Source organism: Gracilinanus agilis, chromosome 3 (assembly GCF_016433145.1).
Source record: "Gracilinanus agilis isolate LMUSP501 chromosome 3, AgileGrace, whole genome shotgun sequence".
NCBI lineage: Eukaryota > Metazoa > Chordata > Mammalia > Didelphimorphia > Didelphidae > Gracilinanus > Gracilinanus agilis.
Genome location: NC_058132.1, coordinates 501,424,095 through 501,446,466, shown reverse-complemented (window position 1 = coordinate 501,446,466; position 22,372 = coordinate 501,424,095). Strand labels below are relative to the sequence as shown.

The following is a 22,372-nucleotide window of genomic DNA, read 5'->3' as shown; positions in this document are numbered from 1 at the left end:
ATCAATTATGAAGGTCTAAACCATTATCAGAAAAGCAAATCTCCAAGATAACCACAAGGAACTCATGATGAAATGTGCTCCATAGTCGAAGAATTAACTGTTGGTGTCTGAGCAGATTAAAGCATGCCATCTTCCTCTAGATTTCCTTTATGAGATTTTTATTTTATGTGTGATATGTGTCTTTTTTCATGACATGAGCAATATGGGAATATGCTTTGCATAAAAGTATTGGTTTATAACCTATATCAGACTATTGACCACTGGGGATAGAGGAAAGATGGGAAGGGAGAAAATCTGAATCCTAAAATGTTAAAAATCATTTCTACACATAACTGGAAAAATTGATTAACAAAATTTTATAAAAGAGTGCTAGAAATCAACAATGTCAAACACAGAAATTAAGGGTTTAAAATTAAAAAAAAGAATGTAGGGAATGAAGAAAAAAATAGGTAATGGTACTGAGGAAGAATATTTCGAAAATCCTTAGTCCGGTGCTTGGCATAAAATAGGCACTATATCAATGGTTCCCAAACTTTTTTGGCCTGCCGCCCCCTTTCCAGGAAAAATATTACTTAGCCCCCTGGAAATTATTATTTTTAAAAATTTTAATAGCAATTAATAGGAAAGATAAATGCAACTGTGGCCATCACTGCCCTCCTGGATCGCTGCAGCACCAACCAGGGGGCGGTAGCGCCCACTTTGGGAATCACTGCACTATATAAATGTTAGCTATTGTTATTATTAGGTGGAAGAAGGGAACTTAAGGGAGTCCATGTTGTGTGGTCTCAATCTTCTAAATAAAGTAGGAGATGAAGGCATCTGTTGAGAGTGAAGGAAATGGGTGAAACTTAAGGCTTCAGGAATAAAGACGAGTTTATTTGAGATAAGGATGGCTTTGCAGGAGCTGAGGTTAGTTAAGCAAAGATTTGAAATTAATCCAATTATACTGGTTTTATGATTTCCTCCAGAAGCAAAGGGAGCAGAGGAGGCAGGCAGTAGAAGTTGCCCAGGATTGAAGATTAGCAAAGTAGAAACAGAAGAAAAGTCAAATGCACAGGGGCAAAGAATATTTATAAAGCTCTCCCACTCTACTTAACAAAATCAAGATCCTTCTCCTAGAAATTCATTTATTTTCAAGTAACTAAATAATATATTGGATAGAGTGCTGGGGCTAGAGTAAAGAAGTTAAAATCTGGTCTTAGACATTAAGTGTGTAACCTCAGGCAAGTCACTTAATTTCAGTCTATCTCTATTTTCTCATCTATAAAATGGGGCTACAAGTAGCATCTACCTCACAGAGTTTTTGTGAAGACAAAATGAGATAATACTTCTGCAGTTTTAGGCAAACCTTAAAGTGCTACTTTATTTTAATGTGTATTATTTTAGACACTGATTTTTTGTTAAAGAAGAAATAAAAACAAAACTGATCTTGCAAAGAAAAAAACCACATACTTAATAAAGAATTAGTTTAATCATGGGCTTCTCTGGAGGGCCTTGCAACTTTATAATTTTGATAACTAATAGAATTAGCAGATTCCATATGCAGGCAGCATAATTATCAGTATTTCAACCTCTATGATGCTCACAAATACATGCAAAAAAAAAGAAGACAAAAGGAAAGAAAAAGTTCCTGAAGCACTAACCAAAGAAGAAAGTACTGGAAATGCTGAAAGAAGGGATAGAAAAGTTTACAAACAGACTGGCTTTTTCTTTTTCTGCTTGTCTTTATCCTTTGCTTCTTTCTCCCGTTTAGCAAGTCGCCGCTTAAATTCTTCTGGCATTTTCTCGTAACAGTGTTTGCAGACTGGTTTTAGATCAATTTCAATAAACTTATCCCTTTGAGCAGAACAAAGAAGAGATAGAGGAAAGAACATGGAAGAGTTAAAGAAAGAATCTTTGATTTTAGGAGCTCTGGACAGAAAGTATAAATAAAGGGTTGAAATCACAGAATGAGTTTCTTAGAAATTCTACATGTACTTTTTCTTGACCACTAGTCATTTTTTCCCTTCTAAAGATTCATATGGATTCAAATCAAAGAACTTACTTGAGAGTTAATTTAGTGTTGCAAGTAGAACAGGCAAAACAGTTCACACACCAGGCCTTATTCAGGGCTGAAACAACTAGGAAAAAAAAAAAGAGTCTATCAATAGTCACAAGGTTACTGTTAAAAGTATCTAAAAATCAATTTAAAGTACAGCAAAGAAAGATTATTTCATGCCTTTGCCTTGGATCAGAAGCCACTTGCAATGCCAGCAGGAGCATGGGCCAAGCTGAAAATTCACCTTGTAATGAAGATTTAAACTATATAGTGTGCCTTCCAAATGAAAAGTAAAACAAAACCTTTTCATAGATTTAACCTAAATTGGGTTCTCATTTAGTCACTTGAGGAGTTTGTCTTTTTTTATGACTATTTGAAAAAATTGATCACAAAACTAATATCTGACATCAGTACAATTAAATAAACATGTTTGATAACTATTTACATTTAAATTTCAACACAAAGTATCTCACAACTTTTTAGTTATTCCCTCTCAACTTCCATGAGTATTCTTCATTCATTTTTCTCTACTAGGGTTTTAAATAGTATGTATCCTATTCTTTTTTCTTTTCTTTCCAACATTTCATAAATATATTTTTACATTTTTTATATTTCTCTTACTTGTATTATACTCTACGGTAGTACTCCTATACGATTTATTTATTGTATAGATTTTAATATTGTATTGTACTATAGTAGTCCAATACAATGTATTTCACTGTTTCCCACCCCCTTTTCCTACTCTTGTTTTCTACCTGGGTAAGCTGTTTTGTGCAGGAAAGAGTTAAGCGGTTGTGACTTTTGTAGGCCTTATTGCTTGCCTTCTGAACACTAATCCTTTGCCAAATGCATGGAGGCAGTGTGTTTGAGAAAGTATTTCCTGAGTGAGGCGATGTCTGGAGAGAACCATAAAACATGCCGGCAATAAGCACGTTCAAAACTTGCATCCAGGATGTTTCTGATAGAAATGTGCTTGACAACCATTTCCAAACACAGCTGTTTCCTTTTTGTTCCAGTCGATCAGAACTGCCCGATTACCAAGGTACAAGGGTGATAAGAACTACAGAAATGCTTCTAGGTAACCGTGCCAGGGGATCAGCATCTGCAGGGTTATGGCTGCTTTCCTAAATAACCACAGGGGCTGAAGTTGTTCCTTATAAACAGATTCCCTCGGCCTCCATGGTTTCTAGTTAGTATAAAAATAAAACAGGGTTCCTCCTCCTCCTCCTCCTCCCCCCCCCCAAATATATTAGCAGTTTGTAACAATGCTTCTTACACCACTCATTGTCATAGCAATGGCACATCTGGTGGGAGTGAACATTTATGACAAGGAGAAGCAGAGGATTGAGTGCTCTGTTATCCTGCAGCCCTTCTTTAAAATTCCTACTTGTCCACAGTCTCATTCTTTTGGAATTTAGATCTATGATAACTGACTGAAATAAACATGATGCTGCATTTAGCCGTGATGCCAAGATGCCTCTTTAGTCACGAGTCTCACATAAGCTATTAAGTAACTATTCTAAGCTCAAGGTGATCAGTGTTTAATCTGATTCAACTGATAGTGTCAGAGCTTCACTCCATAGTGGCAAAAAGAGAAATGAAGACGATAAGCACATTCTAGAAGAAACAAAAGGCGAACTTATTCTTTATTTTTTTTTTCATATTAATAGTGAAATCTCATAAGATATAAACAGAGACTTACCATCCCCTTCAATGACACGGTTACAGTGGAAACAAACATCACCAAATAGCTGTAGAAGAAAATAAAATAAAGGAAAATTTAAAACTTCAATGGCAATTAAAAAAATTAATCATTCTACACCTCTCTTATGCTTAGGAGTAAAAATATTGGGTACCTAGAGCTACTACAAATTATTCTTCAGATTAGCAATCCAATCTCACCTAGTAGAAAGTTGGCAAAAAAAGAATAACTGGCTTTTCTTTATGCTGAAAAGCCTCCATCTCTATAATAATGCATTTAATTTTTTTTTGGGGGGGGGTATCTTCAGTTTTTTATGTTACCTTCTAGGTAACATAGGGAATCATGCCGTATAACAGAGAATAAAAGAAAAAGCCAACTAAGAAAAACTAAACAACACAATATCTGAATCACATAATAGTGTTTCATACTAGGAGGGGAGGAGGCAACTTATATATATTAATAAATATATTATTATATATATTGATATGAGGAAAATCTTTGAACTCACAATAAAAGCAAATCTGATAAACAAATAAGCATAACAATTACCTGATTGTAGTGAGTTTCACAATATGCCAGGCCCTTCCTCTCATAATGACGATGCCCAAGAAATGGTTTCTCACACTTGGCGCAGACAAAATGCTGCAAAGAAAGATCATTTCTGAGTTGCCTTATTTAACTTTAACACCAACACTTGAATACACAGCTCTGAAACACAAAAATCTTTGTTCGATAAAATGGCCATTTCTTTGGACCACTGAACAAATTCTCAATTCTGCTCTCTAGAAACCAGGAACAGGCTGCTTTGGAACATAGCCTATTCAAATGCAAATTTAAAAAAAGGATGGAGATTTTTGCTGCAGATGTAAGAAAGCACCAGTAAGGTGGAGGACCTATTTCAGAGTGAGCCACAATGTAAATTTTATACTCAAAAGCATTTTGTACCATGGTTTCCAAACCTCTTTTGGTTCTTATATTTTATTCTTACTCCAAACCCCAGATTACAGTTAATTTTCCCATGCCTTGTACTTGAAACAAAAGAAAATAGATTCTAGTGTTTATCATGCATAGACCAACAAGGAATAACAACAAAATTAATTTTTTCATAAAGAAAATTTTATTTAGTATAAAACTTTTTTTGTAACGTAAAGCTGCTAGATGTTTATCAAAACAGTGAAATAAATTAGTAAGCCCCTAGATTTGGCTTCTTGTCAGATAATGAAGTTGGATTTTCTGATTATGTAGGAGATCAATTAGCTTGTCTTTAACCAAATTACTGCCTCTATAGTTCTGAGTCTGAAGTGCATTCATTTGGCTTTGGTCAGTAGGAATTATTCCTTCAGTCTTTCAAGTTTTTCAAATGTTCTGTAACATCACCTGAACCCACCATTCGCTCTCCATCCCACAAATGTTTTCACTAACTCACAACAATTATAATACTTCAGTAGGACAATATACTTATTTACAAAATATTACCTATGCTCTCTTGAAAAGGTTCCCTGGGGAGAGTGTGTGCCTCAGGGTTAGGAACAACTGTTCTCATCACTAAAAGATCTCAGAAGCATACAGTGATCTCAGCATTCCATCTCAAGAGGAAATGTTTAATAGTTTTCAGTATTTATTTTTAAAATGAAGAGATGTTCTTGATGATATGGGAAATCAAAGGAAAGGATTTAGCCTCATAACCAGAGTCTTACCTCCACATGCCACTGCTTGCCCATCGCATTTACAACGCGTCCTTCAATAGGCCGTCTACAGGCTCCACAAATGGGGACTCCCATTTTGTCATGACATGGCAAGCAATATAATTCTCCTTTCAATTCACGAGCATCAGCAGTCAATTCCTTCCTGTCCCCAAGAAAGTTAGCAAAATTAGCATACATTCAAGGGACAAGAAAAAACAGGCAATTGTTTTCTTTACCTAATAATGCACTCTCTGAAATGATTTTTATTTTTAAGGACATCATTTGAAAGTTTCTTTCTCTTTCCCTCTCTCTTTTTTATTTGTTTGCTTGTTTCTATTCTTGTAAAATTCAAGTACTAAAAGAGAACTAGAAAGAAATCACAGCAACCTAACAGGAAATTTGGGCTTTTAAATTCTTGTCAAAACCATCCAGGTTGGTGACAGTCTGATAAAATCATTTAACATGACATGATATGGACAGCCTTGCAGGGAAGTCAGTCATCTACTACTGTGTTAACAATCATATTAATCTCTGTTCTGTCACAAGATCTCATTTGATTCTAGGTCCTCTCATGTTCTAGGTTCTAAATGTGACAGCAAAACAGTCAGCATTAGTAAGAGCAATCTTAATGCCACTATCAAGGCTGAGGGAGTTTTAACGCCCCTTACCCCACCCCTCAATTAGCAAAAATCTATTCCCTCCCCCCACCAAAAGACAAACAAAACCCTCAAAACAAATATGCATAGTTAACCAAGACAAATTGAAGCAGTCTTTCAAAACTAAGCGAGGATAAATTTTATTTACTACCAGTTATTCGTAATATAATATTGCTATTAAGGGTGGTCATTTCTCTGTGATACATAGGCTCGTGTGACACTTCCTTGAGCCATTAGTTTTCCTTGTTCTGCTTCACTAAGCCATTTGCCAGGGTTGTGCAAGGAAATCAAAAAGGGATAGTTTGAGTTTCACTTCCATGAGATATTCTTTGTGTAATAATACCCACTATTCTAATGAAGCTGTTAATGTAAATTATATGGCCAGTGGATCACAAGAATGGGACCAGATAATTCATGAACTATATAATTAAGTCTCTGAAAACTCTCTAGCTGATAACAATAAAGAAGAATTTATTTCAACCTTTCAAGTTCCTCCCTTCTACCCCAATCCTTGACAATATAGTATATAGAGCACTTTTGAAATGGGCATTCTTCCTTTCTTGACAGCTAACTGGTAGAAAATGTATACTTCCTAATTTAAAGGTGGAGTTGTGTTTTTTTTTTAATGCAGACTGCATTCATTCATTCATTCATTCATTCATTCATTCATTCATTTATTTGTTTATTTATTTATTTATTTGTTAGGTGTTTTCCCCTAGTTACATGTTTTATGTTCTTTCCCTCTCCCCCAAGCCCCCCTGTTTTTTCTTTTTAAGAGAGAAAACAGTGTTCTTTTAAAGTGGAAACCAAATCAAATGAAACCATTCTGATTTAAATTAAATATTTTATGAGAGTAATACCCGCAGTTGGCACAGTTGAAATGATCCGGATGGTAAGGGTCATTCTTGAATATAAGAGGCTGCTCATCAATGATGGCATGGCACTTCTGGCAAATGTACTTCCCAAGGCCCCTCGCCTTCTCCCGATTATGGCAAGGTCGACAGAGATGTCTAAAAAGCATCAAAAAAGAAAGAACAAATCCAGCAAATTGTTTTTTTGGAATATTACGTGTTAAAAATTCAGATAACAACGTGAAGCAATTCCTTAATGACCAAGAAACATAAAAATAGAACTTTTTAAGGGAAACCCAAGTTTCAGACAGGAAAAAATAAACCCAAATCCAAGGTGAGTTCATATTTGGCCACCAGAGGGCCTAAACATTTAACAAGATGAGAGGAACATACAAATATAGATTTAGAGCTGGAAGGGATCTAAGAGGACATTGAGTCCAGCCCCATCATTTGACAGATACAGAAACTGTGAGCAATAGAGGTTAAGTGATTGCCCAACGGTTGCAGAGATACTGAGCGGCCAGCCAGGGATTTCAGTCCAGGCACTGATTCCAAAGCCTGCCCCTTCACTTTTCTCTGAACCACAAAAGGTTGGAGGGAAGGCAGGTGGTGATGGGGAAAGTAAAGGAACACTTCTTGGTATTTAAGTTTGTGATTGACAATAAAAAAATTATTACTATTACCATTACATTTATTTAAAACTTACCATGGTGTAGAGGAGATCGTATATTGTTAAAAACAAATAAAAACCCCCCAAAATGGGTTTTACTACCTTTAAAAAGAACATTTCCCGATATGCTCTGCTCAATGAAAGCTCCCTTACAAGTATGAAAATAGCTGAGCCAAAGAGCAACTTTCTAATCATGTATGCAACATTCTGCACCTGTGGTACCCCACATCTTTATAAAAAGAGGGAAGAATATTTCTTATCATCTGTTAATTGGCCATGTGTGTGTTTTGTTTTTTTTTTAAACCCTTATCTTTCGTCTTGGAGTCAATTCTGTGTATTGGTTCCAAGGCAGAAGAGTGACAAGGGCTTGGTAATGGGGGTTAAATGACTTGCCCAGGATCACACAGCTAGGAAGTGTCTGTGGCCAGATTTGATCCCAGGACCTCCTGTCTCTAGGCCTGGCTCTCAATCCATTGAGCCGCCCCCAAGGCTATGTGTTTTTCAAGGTTCTACAAGTTTGGAAGAGAACACATTCTGGCATACTCTGCCCAGATGATTGGGCTCTGGGAACCTGTGGAGGAAATGCACAAGCTAACTGCCTGATGAAGACCATTTATGATGGCATGGAAGAAAGGTTGAGATCTGTCCCTGGAAGTTGTACTTTACATGAGTGAAATCTTTGTAGAGAGTTAAGTACTGAGGGAGGGTAGAGGAGAACTAAGCAATTGATGTTTTTAAAAAAATAAACCCATAAATTTTTATCTTAGAATCAACACTGTGTATTGATTCCAATGCCGAAGAGTGTTTAAAAAAAAACCAAAAAACCTAACCTATTTTCTTCTAGGAAAAGCAATTACTTGGATGGCAACTGGGCGGCTCAGTGGATTGAGAGCCAGGCCCAGAGACAGGAGGTCCTGGGTTCAAATCTGACCTCAGACACTTCCTAGCTGTGTGATCCTGGGCAAGTCATTTAACCCCCATTGCCTAACCCTTACTGCTCTTCTGCCTTAGAACCAAAACTTAGTCTAACCAAGACAAAAGGAAAAGATTTGGACAACAAATGCTTATTAAGCAGTTAGGGAGCCTGATGGAAAGAGTGCTGAATCCAGCATCAGGAAGGCTCAAGTTCAAACCTAGACACTTAGCTATCATTTGACTTCTATTTGCCCAAGTTTCCTCAACTATAAAATGAATAATAATAATAACAACAACAACAATAACAATAGCACCACCACCTAAGACTGGTTGGGGGATTAAATGAAATATTTGTAAAGTACTTAACACAGCGGCTAGTATGTAGAAGGTATCACATAAATGTTCATTTGCTTGTTTCCCCAAAACTAGTGAGGCTCTAGGAATACCCATGGCTTTTCTGTTACCTTCCACAAGCATCCTGGAGCCCTTGCCTAGCACCTGAGTGGGACAGGGAGACTTTGGTTGCTGAGTCAATAAAATGAATTCAAATACTCAAATCTTATTTCTATTCAGGTTTCTAAAACCGGCACCTAAAATGCCCTGTGTAGGAAGGAGATGGGGCAATCAAACAACTTGTAATAATCACTTTCTGGAACCACAGTTTTTTGTTTTAACATGGATGCAGTCAGACCCTACCTCCCAGCATTCTTGACAAAACCAATGTCTGCTAGGACTTGTTGGCAGAGATCACAGCAGAAGCATTCAGGGTGCCAGCTGTTGTTCATGGCTTTAATAACTCGACCAATGATAAATTCACCTGTGAGGAAACAAAATACCAGGCTGCTAAAAAGGATGTCAAATGTGATAGTGCTAGAGACAATAAGGAAAAATTCTAGAACAGTTTGAGTCTTTCTCTATTAATGATGACTGTGTATGTGTGTGAAATAGTGTAAACAACTAGGATCAAGAGAATGTTCTATGGGAACTTCCTATTGGTGTTTGTCATTCTCAAACCAGTTTTATGCTTTTACCTTTTCACCATTCAGGACTTCCTTTTACTATACAATGGATTTTCTTTTATTCTCCTATGTTATTGCCAGTAAGGGACAGCATGGATTAGTCACAGATGGAAATTCTGATACCTTAAAACCTCCTTTTAAACCTACAGTTAATTTATTTTGCCATCAAATCTTTGCTAAGGTTCATTACCTGGTGAACTGGTGAGTCCAGTTTCCCATGTCCTCTGTACAAATTCTAGCAAAGGGGCTAAGCTGCTAACAGGTGGGCAAGGGGAAAATACAAGGAAAAGACCTGGATAATCTGTGACTAATGGCTGAATGTCTTCCTCTTTTAGTTTCATTTCATTTTTTAAAAAAATCTTTACAAAGAACTAGAAAGCAAAAGCCCATTAGGCTGCAGAAGTACATGAAAAATATATTCCAAGCTGTTATCTAACAAAAGGCTGAGTCAATTGTAATATATTTATGAATATTCTGAAAGCCCAATGTCCTAAAGCCCTCATGAATTAAATTCAATTGGGGATGTGTCTATCTTTTGATGTCCCCAAGGTTATGAGCTTCCTGTGGACATTTTGAGAGTATCACTGAATATTGTGAAGTTGTTTGACAGGTTTTTGGGAGACTTATTCAAATTTACACTTTTTTTAATCCAGGTTTGTTGACTTGGTTGACTTGTTTATGTGTGGAGGAGACCTAAAGAAGATTCACATATGCTATGACTTACCACACTGGTGACAGCACGGTGCAAAAAGCATCTGAAAATCATGTTCACAGTACTTCCTTCCTTCAAACTACAAGAAAAATAGCCATCGGTTAATATGTGTTGAGCATCCCCAGGGTGTAAATTGTACTAGCCTATGAAGAAATACAGGAAAAGAGTTATTAAACAAAAGAGCCTGATCCACAAGTTTACAAATTCACTCAAGATAAAACAAACATACTGTTGAAATAGAGATTCTTTTGTATACATTTATACGTAAATACATCCAAGAATCAATATACAAATACATGATTTGGTAGAAGGGTCAAGTTGAGACTAGGTCTGAACTTGTTTTTCTTGCTTATTTAAGGATGGATTTCTGGAGGCTGCTTTAAGCTGTTAATGGAAACACATAGTAGAATGAATGAAACCAACTTTAATGTAGCTTAGAGTGAGAAAAGTCCAAATTAATTTGCCACTAGGAAAAGATATGAAGCAAGGAAGAGGCAGAGCAGACTGATGGAAGATTGATCTGGAAGTAAAGCTGCCAGTGGGAAGAATGTTATAGGATTGTAGGAGGCAGCTCGGTGGCTTAGTGGATAGAGAGCCAAGCCTAGAGATGGGAGGATCTAGGTTTAAATCTGACCTCAGATAATTCCTAGCTGAGTGACCCTGGACAAGTCACTTAATCCCAGGTGCCTAGCCCTTACCTCTCTTCTGTCTTGGAACTGATACTTAGTATTGATTCTAAGACAGAAGGTAGGGATTAAAAAAAAATACACACACACACACACAAATACACAAATACACAGTGATTCTTCATCTATCACGGGAGTTACATTCCAGAGACTCCTGTGATAGGTGATAATCTCCTGAAACAAAAACATACAATTAAGTGAAATAAATTTCTGCATGGTTGTTGTTAAGTCATGCCTGACTCTTCATGACCCCATTTGGGGTTTTCTTGGCAAAGACCTTGGAGCAATTTGCCATTTGCTTCTCCAGCTCTTTTAAAGATGAGGAAGTGAAGCCACCAGGGTTAAGTGACTTGCCAGGGATATATATATATATATAGAGTGTCTGAGGAGATCTGAATTTAGGAAGAGGCATTTTTTGGACTGCAGGTCTAGAATTCTACCCACTATGCCACCAGCTATCTCTAAAAAAAATTCACGTCTGACTTGTGGTTTGCTATTGCCTTCTCCAGCTCACTTGACAGATGAGGAAACTGAGGCAACAAAAGTTAAGTGACTTGCCCCAGGTTACTCAGCTGGGAAGTGTCTCAGACTGGATTTGAACATAGGTCTTCCTGACTCCTTGTCTGGCACACTATACACTGTGCCACCTTACTGGACTATGTCCAAAAATATGCATCAACCTGCACTCTAAGTCCTTTACTCTTTCATCAATCCGGGGGGTGCTTGCTCTATCATAAGTCCTCTGAAATTCGGGTTGGTCACTGTTGATCAGAATTCCTCAGTTGTTCAGGATTGTTTTACAGTGGCATTGCCATTGCATCAACTGGTCTCCCAGTTCTGTTCCCTGCTCTCTGCATCAGTTCATTTAGGTCTTCCCTGGGATTCTCTGAAATCCCCTCTTTCATTACCTCTACTCACTGCCTGGCACATAATAGACACTGAATAAATGATGACAGAATAACTGACAATATTCCATCATATTCTCAGCATTTTCTATCCTTATTTCAGCCTCTTGGAATCTCTTATTTCCTTCAAAACTCGGCTCAAAAGCCAACTTCTTTTCTTCTCCCCTAAATGTTAGCCCCACTCCCACCCAATTACCTTGCATTTATTTTGCACATGGCTATTAAGTCACCTATTTATGTATGTGCTATTTCCTCTGATAAAATGGAATTCCTTGAAGGTAGAGGCTTTCATTTTTGTCTTTGCATTTCTCTAAACTTCTTGGGAAAAAGCTGTCACCACTGATGTTTTTACTTCTTTATCTAATCTTCATTTAACCTATGGCAATTTGGCTTCTGCCACTATTGTTCTAAATTTGCTCTCTCTTTAAAGTCACCAATGACATCCTAATTGTCAAATCCAATAGTTTAAAAAAAATCCTTACCTTCTGTCACAGAATTGATGCAATCAGTTCCAAAGTAGAAGAGTGGTAAAGGATAGGCAACTTGAGTTAAGTGACTTGCCTAGGGTCCCAAAGGTAGGACCTGTCGAGTCTAGATTTGAACCCAGGACCTCCTGTCTCTAGGCCTGGCTCTCTATCCATTGGGCTGCCTTGCTTTCAGTCCCATGGCTTTGTAATAGTACACATCCCTCTTTTCCTTTCCTTTGACCAGCCTCTCTTACTGAGTAGTCTATTCTCTCTCAGTTTCCAAGACACCTCCTTCTCTTGCCTGATTCTCTTCCTATCTAATCACTCCTTTGTAATCTCTTTCACCGACTTTCCATTCTCTTACGTTGGGTGTACCTCATGGATGTCTTCTCCTCTCTCCTCTTCTTTATCTACAGTCTCTCCTTTGGCAACCACAGATACTTTCTTGGCTTTAATTGTTACCTCTATGCAAATGGCTTCTAAATTTGTATCTCCAGTCCTGACTTATCTTCTGAACTTTAGACTCATGTTCCCATCTCATGTACTATCTTTACTTATGTGTTTCACTGGCACTTCAAACTCTTCAGCATCATTATGTCCCACCTAGGTGAAGCTGATCACCTGAAATGTTATCATCATGCCAAATGACTCAGTTTGGATATCAAACACCTTCCCATCTCCCTCAGCCTCTTCTCCCCTCCAATTAGAAGACTGGAAAGGAAGCACTAAACTCCTCCCAAGGCTTTCTTTTACAGAAGGCAGGAGTCTGGCCTTTCCAGCTAACTTTACACTTTCTACCTTCAACTTCCCTTGGTTTAGACTCCAAGGAACACAATGCCTCTGTACCTCCTCTCTTTCCAGTTTCCTTTGGTATGTTTTGTTCTCCCATTAGACTGTAAGCTCCTTGAGGACAAAGATTATCTTCCTTTTTCTTATCTGTATCCCTAGCACTTAGCACAGTGCCTAGAACATAGCAGGCATTTAATAAAGGTTAAACTAAGTTAGTTATGTTCCGCACCCCCCAACCTGTTCTTTCTTTTGACTTCACTAGAAACCCTGAGGAATCTGGCTCTTCCCCTTAACTTTATTTTTGTTCATAGGTTCAGAGACTTAGAGCTGGAGTATGCTACGTGTATTAGCATTGGCATTAAATGTTGGCACCTTATTCCCCTGCTAGATGGTAAGCCTCATGAGTTTACAGATCATATCTTATAGAAACTTTGCATCTTTCCTGTTGCCAAGCAGAGTACTTTAATTAAGGTCAATAATAAAGGTTTCGTGAGTGACTAAACAGAATTTGGGGTTTAAATGAAATGATATGACTAGGTAAAATTTTGGTCTCAATGGTGTGCAAAAAATCTAGACATTATTTTTTTATTTTACTGGCCCTAATATGCATTGAAATGATTAGATCTGTAGATAAATAGCTGCTTTAGAGAGATTTCTAACTTGTCTGACATTTTCATCTCTGCCTTTCCTGAGCGATTTCATTCAGGATTAGAGGAAACAAGTGGATAAAGATGGAGGCTGCTTGGGCCAGAAATCTGTGCAAAACAGCTTTCCAATAAATCACTCATCATAAGGGTGTCTTTCCTGTTATGCATCTTTAATAGAGGGAAAAATGAGGGTAAAATATAAATTTAGTTAATCAAATAAATGAAGCGTATAATTCTGAAAATATATGTACTTTCTCTTGGGTTATAAAATGGATTTTATCCCCAAATCTTGGAAGACTGACCAAGAAATGAAATTATGATGTTTATTTTGTGGAAGAAGCAAGCAATGGTAAGTAAGAGATCAATCCCTGGCCACACAATCTTTGGCATAAAAAAAGGCAGGATGCATCAGTCAGTCTCACCATCACCTTGGGTAGATTTGTGATTCTTATCATTGTTTATTAGATGTTAAGTCACTAATAAGCTTTATTGGGAGCAAGTTCAAGATACTTTGGGATATCAGGAAGCCAGGATTAGGGCTCTTCTCTCTCAGTGACTAAAGTAGGTCTCATGGGACCTAATGATAATGTCCAAGCAGAAGAGTCCTGTGCCCATATATCCAGTCCTATTCTTTCTCCCACACTCTAATTGGGCACCTCCAGCTGCCTTGAAGGATTCTGCACCCTGGATGTCCCACTAGTATCACAATAACAACAACATAGTAGCTAACATATATAGCATTTATTATGTGCCAGCTATTATGCTAAACATTTCACGATTACTATCTCATTTAGTTACAACAACCCTAGGAAGTAAGTACTATTCTTATATACATTTTACAGATGAGGAAACTGAGACAAACAAGAGGTCACATAGTTAGGAAGTATCTGAAGCCAGATTTGAACAGATTTTGGATTTTCTTGGCAAAGAAGCCAGAATAGTTTGCCATTTTCTTCTTCAGTTCATTTTATAGATAAGGAACGAAGCAAACAGGGTTAAGTGACTTACCCAGGGTCATACAGATAGGAACTAAGGCCAGATTTGAACTCTGGAAGATGAGTCTTCTTGACTCCAGGCCCAATGCTCTATCTACTATAGCTTCATTTAAAAAATAATAGCTTTTAATGGAATCTGGTGGATATCTATAGGCAGGTAGATGTACCCATTTTTCCCATATCATCCCAAATCACTAAACATTGAAAATTAGGCAAAAAAGCTTAATGAACTTGGTCTCTATCATCCAGGATGTCTTTAGATAACATTAAAAAGGGGGCGATGCCATTGCTTCAGTCTTTCAGAAGAGCTGAAATTACTGGACCAAAAGTATTATCTATATTTACTCTTTGTGAGACTCATATGGTCTTTTCCTCCTCCTTGCCAACTGCTTTGGCACCTTGGAGACACCATCTCCCTGAGGCCCTGCTCCACTGACCAGTGATCGTAAGACTAGACTGGCTATTCCAACAGGGCACCCAGCTATGTTTCATTCTTCTCACAACTTGACTCTAAAGTTTTCCCCTTCTTCTTCCTTGCCAGCTGCCTTCTCTCATTAAAATGCAAGCTTGCTTGGATTTGTATCATAGTGTTTAGCACTTATATGTGTCTGACACGTAGTATATACTTAATAAATATTCACTCTATCTTTGTTTACTTCAGACAGGCAGGTGCCATATTGGATAGGTAGAAGGTAGAGACAAAAACAGTGCCTAAGTGTTTCCTACATTGAATTAGGGGAGATTACTGAAAATAAGAGGCCCTTCTAAGCCAGAGGAAGATTCTCTTTGTAAATGATAAGAAGTTCATTATTTGCTGTTGTTATTCAGGCTAGTCTGACTCTTTGTGACCCTATTGGAGTTTTTTTGGCAAAGATCCTGGAGTGGTTTGAAAAATGCCTTCAAATGTGGTTTGAATCCCAGGTCTGCAGTCAGGAAGACCTAGGTTAAATCTGGACTTGGACACTTTCTACCTTTGTCACCCAACCCCAATTTTTGCTAGCTCTTTACCACTCTTCTACCTTGGAACCAATACACAGTATTGATTCTAACACTAAAAATAAAGGTTTTAAAAGGAAAAAAGTCCTGCTTATTTTACAGATGAGGAACCGAAGAAAACTGGGTGAAGTGACTTGCCTAGGGTCACATAGCTGGTAAATGTCTGAGGCCAGATCTGAACTCAAGAAGAGGAGTCTTTCTGACTCCAGGTCCAGCACTCTATCTGCTGTGACATCAAGTTGTACATCCCACCCCCAAATTACAAGAAACAAGAGCCCTAAATTTTAAATCAACATTTGAAGGAAACTCCCAGTGGAAAGCTGACAGGTAGTAAAGAAGAATGAAGAAAATTAGTGAAGGAGGATGAAGCATCTTCTCAGTGGAGTAAGTTTATTAGACAAGTGAATAAAAGAATGATCCTATAAATTGTTGCAATGCTGTGAATTATCTCGTATAGTACAAATTTAAGGTTTTTTGTTACTTTAATGTAACTGTCCTGAAGTCATGTGATTGGGCTAAGCTGAATGTTTCCATCTCAGTGTGACAAAATTCCTATCTCTTTGCCTCCCCTGAGACTATGAATTGTGTGAAGTTAGGCAGACATTTCCTGATATGAACAAAACATTCACATGCAGTGAGCCCAGATCATTGTGAAACAAGTCAGGATACAATTGTACCAGAAGTCTGAGTGTACTGGGCAGCTGAGATAGAGCTTATTTATTAGCACTCACAATTTTGTGGTGTTAAAAAGGAAATCTCTCATTTGCAGGCATGAAAAGGTACTAAATAACCCTCAAACAAAGGCCAAGTGGTTGACTGTTCTCTCAAGTGACCAATGAAATAGAAGGTGATGGAAGAGAAGCTTCTTTTGAGATTTTGTCAAGCAAAATCTAGGTAAGGATATACTTGAATCTGCCTAGTGATTAAGGCCACAAACAAATGAAAGGAAGCATCTTTTAAATCCGTGGGGCACAAAGTTTGGGAAATCCAGAGTACTGAAAGCATGGCGTCATAACTCAGTGCTCAGGAAATCAAGTTCGGGATCTCCCAGTAACTCACTATCTGATGGAGTGTCCATTTAACCACCTGGAATGCATTTCTAGCATATATTTGTTCTGCAGATATGAGTATAAAGTTTGATCAAAGTTTATGAGGTGACTCGAGATCTTTAAATAAAAGTACAAGGAGTTCTAAACATGGCTCCTAAATGCTAGGGTCAGAAAAATGAATTACTGTACACAAGTGAAACTCCATTACAGTGGCATGATGTAATGTTGGCATCTCAGTGTTCAGTAAGGAATATTTTAATCATAAATCTAATTGTCCTCTTTGGGCTTTGATGTCCCAGATCCAATTATGTGATAAGACAATCTGCAGGTAGCTTTGCAATCTTATTTTTGAATGACTGGAATACCAATGGGCTATGTGGCCCATTTCAGACGAATGCTATGAAACTGGTATATTAAGATCAATTAGTAATTAACTTAAGAATTTATTAAGCACCATGTGCCAGGTTTCTAGTCAAACACCTTCATTTTTACAAATGAGGAAAAGGAAGCTTACTTGAGAGTTGAAATAATTCACCCAAGGACATAGGATTTGAATCCAGGACTTCTTAAAAATCAAATCTAGTTCTCTTTCCACTATACCACCCCACTATTAAAAAAAAAGGTTCTATGTAAATTCTTTAGTGACAAAGGATTACAATGTTAAAAAGCACTTTCAGTTCAGTTTAAAGCAGAAAAGTGAGATTGATCCACTACCCCTTCCAACTTGTGTTTTCTCTTCCCTCAGTTTTTACTTTCTCTCCTGGTTCTTTTATGTGCCTCAATACTTTTCTCTGTCTACTCTGCAGATTACACTTCTGACTCTTGCCCTCTAAGAAAGGATGCTGCCATCTCCTCAGGGTTCTCGTCTGGGCTTTTTTCCCTTCTCTCTCCATAGTCTCTTCTTTAAAACTATCTTATTTCATTTCTTCCCATCAGAATGGATTGTTTCTTTCTTTGTACTCTTATTCCCAGAGCCCCACACAGTACTTAACACGCTGTACATGCTTAATACTTGACTGATAACATGGCTTCAATTGTTACTCTCTATGTGGATCACTCCTATATCTTTATTTGCGGGGCGGGGAGTCAAGTTAGGTTACACAATGGGTAGGCCTGGAGTTGGGAAGACTTGAATTCAAACCTGATCTCAGACACTTACTAGCTGTGTGGCCCGGAACCTCCCAGAACTCTCACCTAATGAGTCCTTGCCAATCTATCACAGCAATTTCTCTCTTTTCCACCACCCTGATATAGGCTTTAATTGCCTCTCAACCAGACTATTTTAATAACATCCTACTGTTCTTAATGTGCAAATCCAATGACATTACTCACCTACTCAAAAACCCTTGTGTGTAAAATATAAACTTATTCAAATGATTAAGGGTTTGGCTTACCTTTCAAGCCTTAAAACTACTTGCCTTTCCATTCTCTATATTCTAGCCAAATCGGACTACCAGCCGCCCCCTAATTTTGTCTTGCTCTCTCTCATGTCCATACATTCACACACACACCATTGTCCTTCATATCTGAAAGGGAATCCATTTCCACTTGCTGAAAAAGCATGACTTTCCCTGTTATCTCTCAATTAATTTTTTTTTTAGGCAGTGAGGTGGCACAGTGGTCAGAGTTATAGGCCTGGAGGCTGGAAAACCAGAGTTTCTGCCTCAGTTTCTTCAAATATAAAATAATAAGGGGCAGCTGGGTAGCTCAGTGGATTGAGAGTCAGGCCTAGAGACAGGAGGTCCTAGGTTCAAATCCGGCCTCAGACACTTCCCAGCTGTGTGATCCTGGGCAAGTCACTTGACCCCCATTGTTTAGCCCTTAACACTCTTCCACCAAGGAGCCAATACACAGAAGTTAAGGGTTTAAAAAAGAATAATAGTATCTACCTTCCAGAGTTGTTGAGAATCAAATGAAATAACATTTATGAAGTGTTTTGTTCAGAACACACAGAAGGAGCTTAATGAATGCTTGTTCTCTCTTACCCTTTTTTTCCTCCTTTCTTCATTTTAATTCAAGGACCCAGAAGGATAATTTGGATACATGTTTCACTTTCTTTCCAGATCTCTGAGAATAAAGATGACACCATTTCTTGCTTTTCTTTTTTTTTTTTTTTTAAACTTTACCTTTCATTTTAGAATCAATACTGTGCACTGGTTCCAAGGAAGAAGAGTGGTAAGGGCTAGGCAATGGGGGTTAAGTGTCTTGTCTAGAGTCACACAGCTGGGAAGTGTCTGAGGCCATATTTAAACCCAGACACTCCCATTTCTGGGCCTGACTCTCAATCCACTGAGCCACCTAGCTGCCCCCCCCCCCATTTCTCACTTTTGTATGCTAGTGCTATACACATAGTATCACTTAATAAATGTATTTAGATTTTTTTGTTGATATATTATTTTCATGTTATAAACACTTGCAGATTATTCTATTCCATGCAAGAGGGCTCTTGGAACAAAGTAAACATGTAAGTAAAAATAACAATATAGTAACCTCTTCTGAAAGTCAATGCAAAGGTCTGCCCCTGTAGCCCATCCTTCAACTCCTCTCTTTTTTAGGAACAGAAATCTATCCTCTCTCTCTCCTGAATTATTGGCACCCATAGCTAACATGTGGCTATATGAGTACAAAAGCATTCCTAGGAGCCTCAGAAAAAAGCAGGGGAAGGGATCTGGGCTCTCTTGGCTATCCAATTTGTAAAAGAAAAAGTTGAGAGTGGTGTACAGAGAATGTATCGAGTCATAAATTGGAGGAGGCGTCAGGATGCTAATCCCAGTTTTACTAGTAAATGGCTGGTTATCTTTGGGGAAGCTCTCTCCTTCAATTTCCTCAACTGTAAATTAAGGGGAAGTGTGAAGGATAGGACTCTTCACAGCTAATGTTCCATGGAGTTTATTAAGTTGAGAAAACAATAGACTACACTGCAAGGACTTTATGGCAAAACAAATGAGAAGAATAAAATGGCTCTGATTGAAAATCTCCAGAAGTGTTGCTATATACAACAAAATTAACTCAGGGAAAACTAGACAAGAGGGAAAACCAGAGTGTCTAGTGCTCATCAACATGCACTTTCCTGGTTTGTTTCTGGGCAAGAGAAGGAAGAGATAATGGGGGAATGGTTTGCTTAAACAGTAAAGGAAAGAAGCTAACCAACCAGAGAAGTAAAACTGATAACAAAGGAAGAGATAAAATTGCCATTGCATGAGGGCAAAACACAACTGACTCACTCTCAAATAGAAAACAAGGCAAATGATTTTTTTCAAATGCTCTTTTGCAGGCAACCATTTGTTGCTGGGTCTTATTTGAGTGCTAGCTGTTTCTAGGAGGCCCTGAATAATAATGTCTCAAAAATCAGTGAATCTATTGGAAAGTTTTTCTGATGTGTCCTTTAGGGCTTTTGCATGAAAAAAAATTTTTTTAAGGTTGGGGAGAGATGCCTTATATCAGAGATAGCAGCCTCCTACAGAGCCTGTCAAAGACCAAACAATGTGAGGTTCAACACAAAAACTGGTTCTGGGTATTTATAATGTCATTTTGAATAATATCAGGCAGACCTAGGGAGATATTTATAGTTGTAGTAGAAGGGAGGCAGGAGTAGGATGGGTGAGTCATAAATTAATCTGTTCTATTCAAGGATTATTATAGAACTTTCCCTGAAACAAAGAGCATTACAGATAATGACCTTCAAATTTAACTCAAATTCTATTTTTGAGATGGTCTTACCAGTTAACTGGGGATAGTGTCTTTGTTATGGATAAAAAGACAACAGAGAAGGGAACTTGGGACAAATCTATAGGCCTTTAAATATAGGGACAGTCATTCCTCCCACCCTTAAAACATATAAGCCAAGGGCAACTTCAAAAATAAAATATAGAATTTCTCAGATATTTTTGAAAAAGTTAAACGTGTGAAATAGGTTCGGGGTTTCATACAAAATCGTCTTTTTATATTCTACTGTGTGGATGTAAATGATTTTTTAATGTAAGTTCAGAATAAAAAATAAGATGAAATAACATTCATTAAATTATATCATCCCTTCAAGCGAGTCTATATTTCTCTGCCCTTTTTTTTTTTTTTTTTTAAACCCTTGTACTTTGGTGTATTTTCTCATAGGTGGAAGAGTGGTAAGGGTGGGCAATGGGGGTCAAGTGACTTGCCCAGGGTCACACAGCTGGAAGTGGCTGAGGCCGGGTTTGAACCTAGGACCTCCTGTCTCTAGGCCTGACTCTCACTCCACTGAGCTACCCAGCTGCCCCCTTCTCTGCCCTTTTTTTAACTAAACTCCTAAAAAAAGCTATTTATACTTATTACCTCTACTTCTTTCACTCTTTTTAAACCCTTTAATCTCACTTCCAACCTCATTCCTCTAAAAATACGAATGATCTCTTAATTGTGGAATCTGATTTTTTTCCCTCTCAGTTTTCACCCTTCATTCCTTTTCTGAAGCTTCTGAAACTGTTAACCACCAGGTCCAATCTTCCCGAGTATTCTTTCCTCTCTGGGTTTTCCTGACATTGCTCTCTTTAGGTTCTCTTGTCTATCTGATTACTACTTCTCAATCTCTTTTGCTGGACCATCATCCTTATGTCCCCAACTATGGGGAAAATGAATTGGAGAGGAGAGGGAGGCACAAAACTCTCAAAGTTCCCCCCTAGGCCCTCTTGTTATCCATTCCTCACTTTCCAAACTTCTCCATTTCCAACTCGAGATCCCCCCGGAGGTGCCACTGCTCTGTCACTCTCTCTTCTAACTGGTGGGTCCTTGGCCTGGTCCTCCTCCCTTTCATGAGATATACAGGCCAGGCTCATTTCACTCATGGTTCTTAGCTGGCTTTTGGACTTCTCTACCTCCTTCTAAAGCCTGGACTTCTCCGGTTCCCTGGTTTTTCACCTCTGCTTTATGTGCTAGGTTCCTCCATTAGAAAATAAACTCCTTGAGGGTAAGGGCTGTCTTTTTTGAATTTTTTTAAAATTTGTATTCCTATTGCTTAGAGTGGTATCTGGCCTATAGTAAGTGTTTAATAAGTCCTCTTTCTGGCCAACTATCTCTTTGTAACCATATCAACTCCTATGAGTTTAATTATTATCTCTATGTAGATCAGATCTATATACTTACATGTGTAGGTCTAATTAAAATTAACAGTAAGACTAGGACCAAACTTTTTGTTTATGGGACTATATGATAGTCTATCTAAGCATTTTCAGTGCTTTGCTTTAAATTTAAGCTACATTATCTAATTCCAGTCTCTCTACTGAGCTCTAGTTCTACATCACCAACTGCTCATTATACATCTCAAAGATGTGCCATAGATATCTCAAATTCAACATGTCTTCAACTGAACTCATTATCTTTCCTTCCCAACCAACCACTGCTTTGAATGTCCCAATTTCTGACAAGTTACCACCACTATTCTGGTCTCTCAGGGTTTCAGCCTTGCCATTATTCTTGGCTCCTTGGACTCTCTCTCTGCATGTATCAAGTCAGCTGCTCAATCTCATTTGTTTTGTTTTGTTTTTGCTTCCACAACGTCTCTAGCATCTTGATTCATCTCTGTATAAACAGATACCAACCTAATTCATATATCTGTCACCTT

The 22,372-nt window shown here is 37.9% G+C and overlaps 1 protein-coding gene across 3 annotated transcripts in view; it reads right to left on the bottom strand.

The window, feature by feature from the left end:
* LIMS1 (LIM zinc finger domain containing 1) overlaps nucleotides 1-22,372 on the bottom strand; it is a 68,687-nt gene that overhangs the window by 4,195 nt on the left and 42,120 nt on the right. For 2 of the 3 annotated variants that reach the window (XM_044670491.1, XM_044670490.1), the window contains exons 3-9: nucleotides 10,261-10,327; nucleotides 9,214-9,334; nucleotides 6,942-7,091; nucleotides 5,438-5,588; nucleotides 4,290-4,382; nucleotides 3,741-3,789; nucleotides 2,045-2,120 (exon numbers count right to left, since the gene is read on the bottom strand). In XM_044670491.1, the coding sequence (XP_044526426.1) occupies nucleotides 2,045-2,120; nucleotides 3,741-3,789; nucleotides 4,290-4,382; nucleotides 5,438-5,588; nucleotides 6,942-7,091; nucleotides 9,214-9,334; nucleotides 10,261-10,327 (707 nt within the window). Of the gene's footprint in view, nucleotides 1-1,688; nucleotides 1,837-2,044; nucleotides 2,121-3,740; nucleotides 3,790-4,289; nucleotides 4,383-5,437; nucleotides 5,589-6,941; nucleotides 7,092-9,213; nucleotides 9,335-10,260; nucleotides 10,328-22,372 lie in introns of those variants that run through there. The other variant, XM_044670489.1, reaches the window with a different exon arrangement.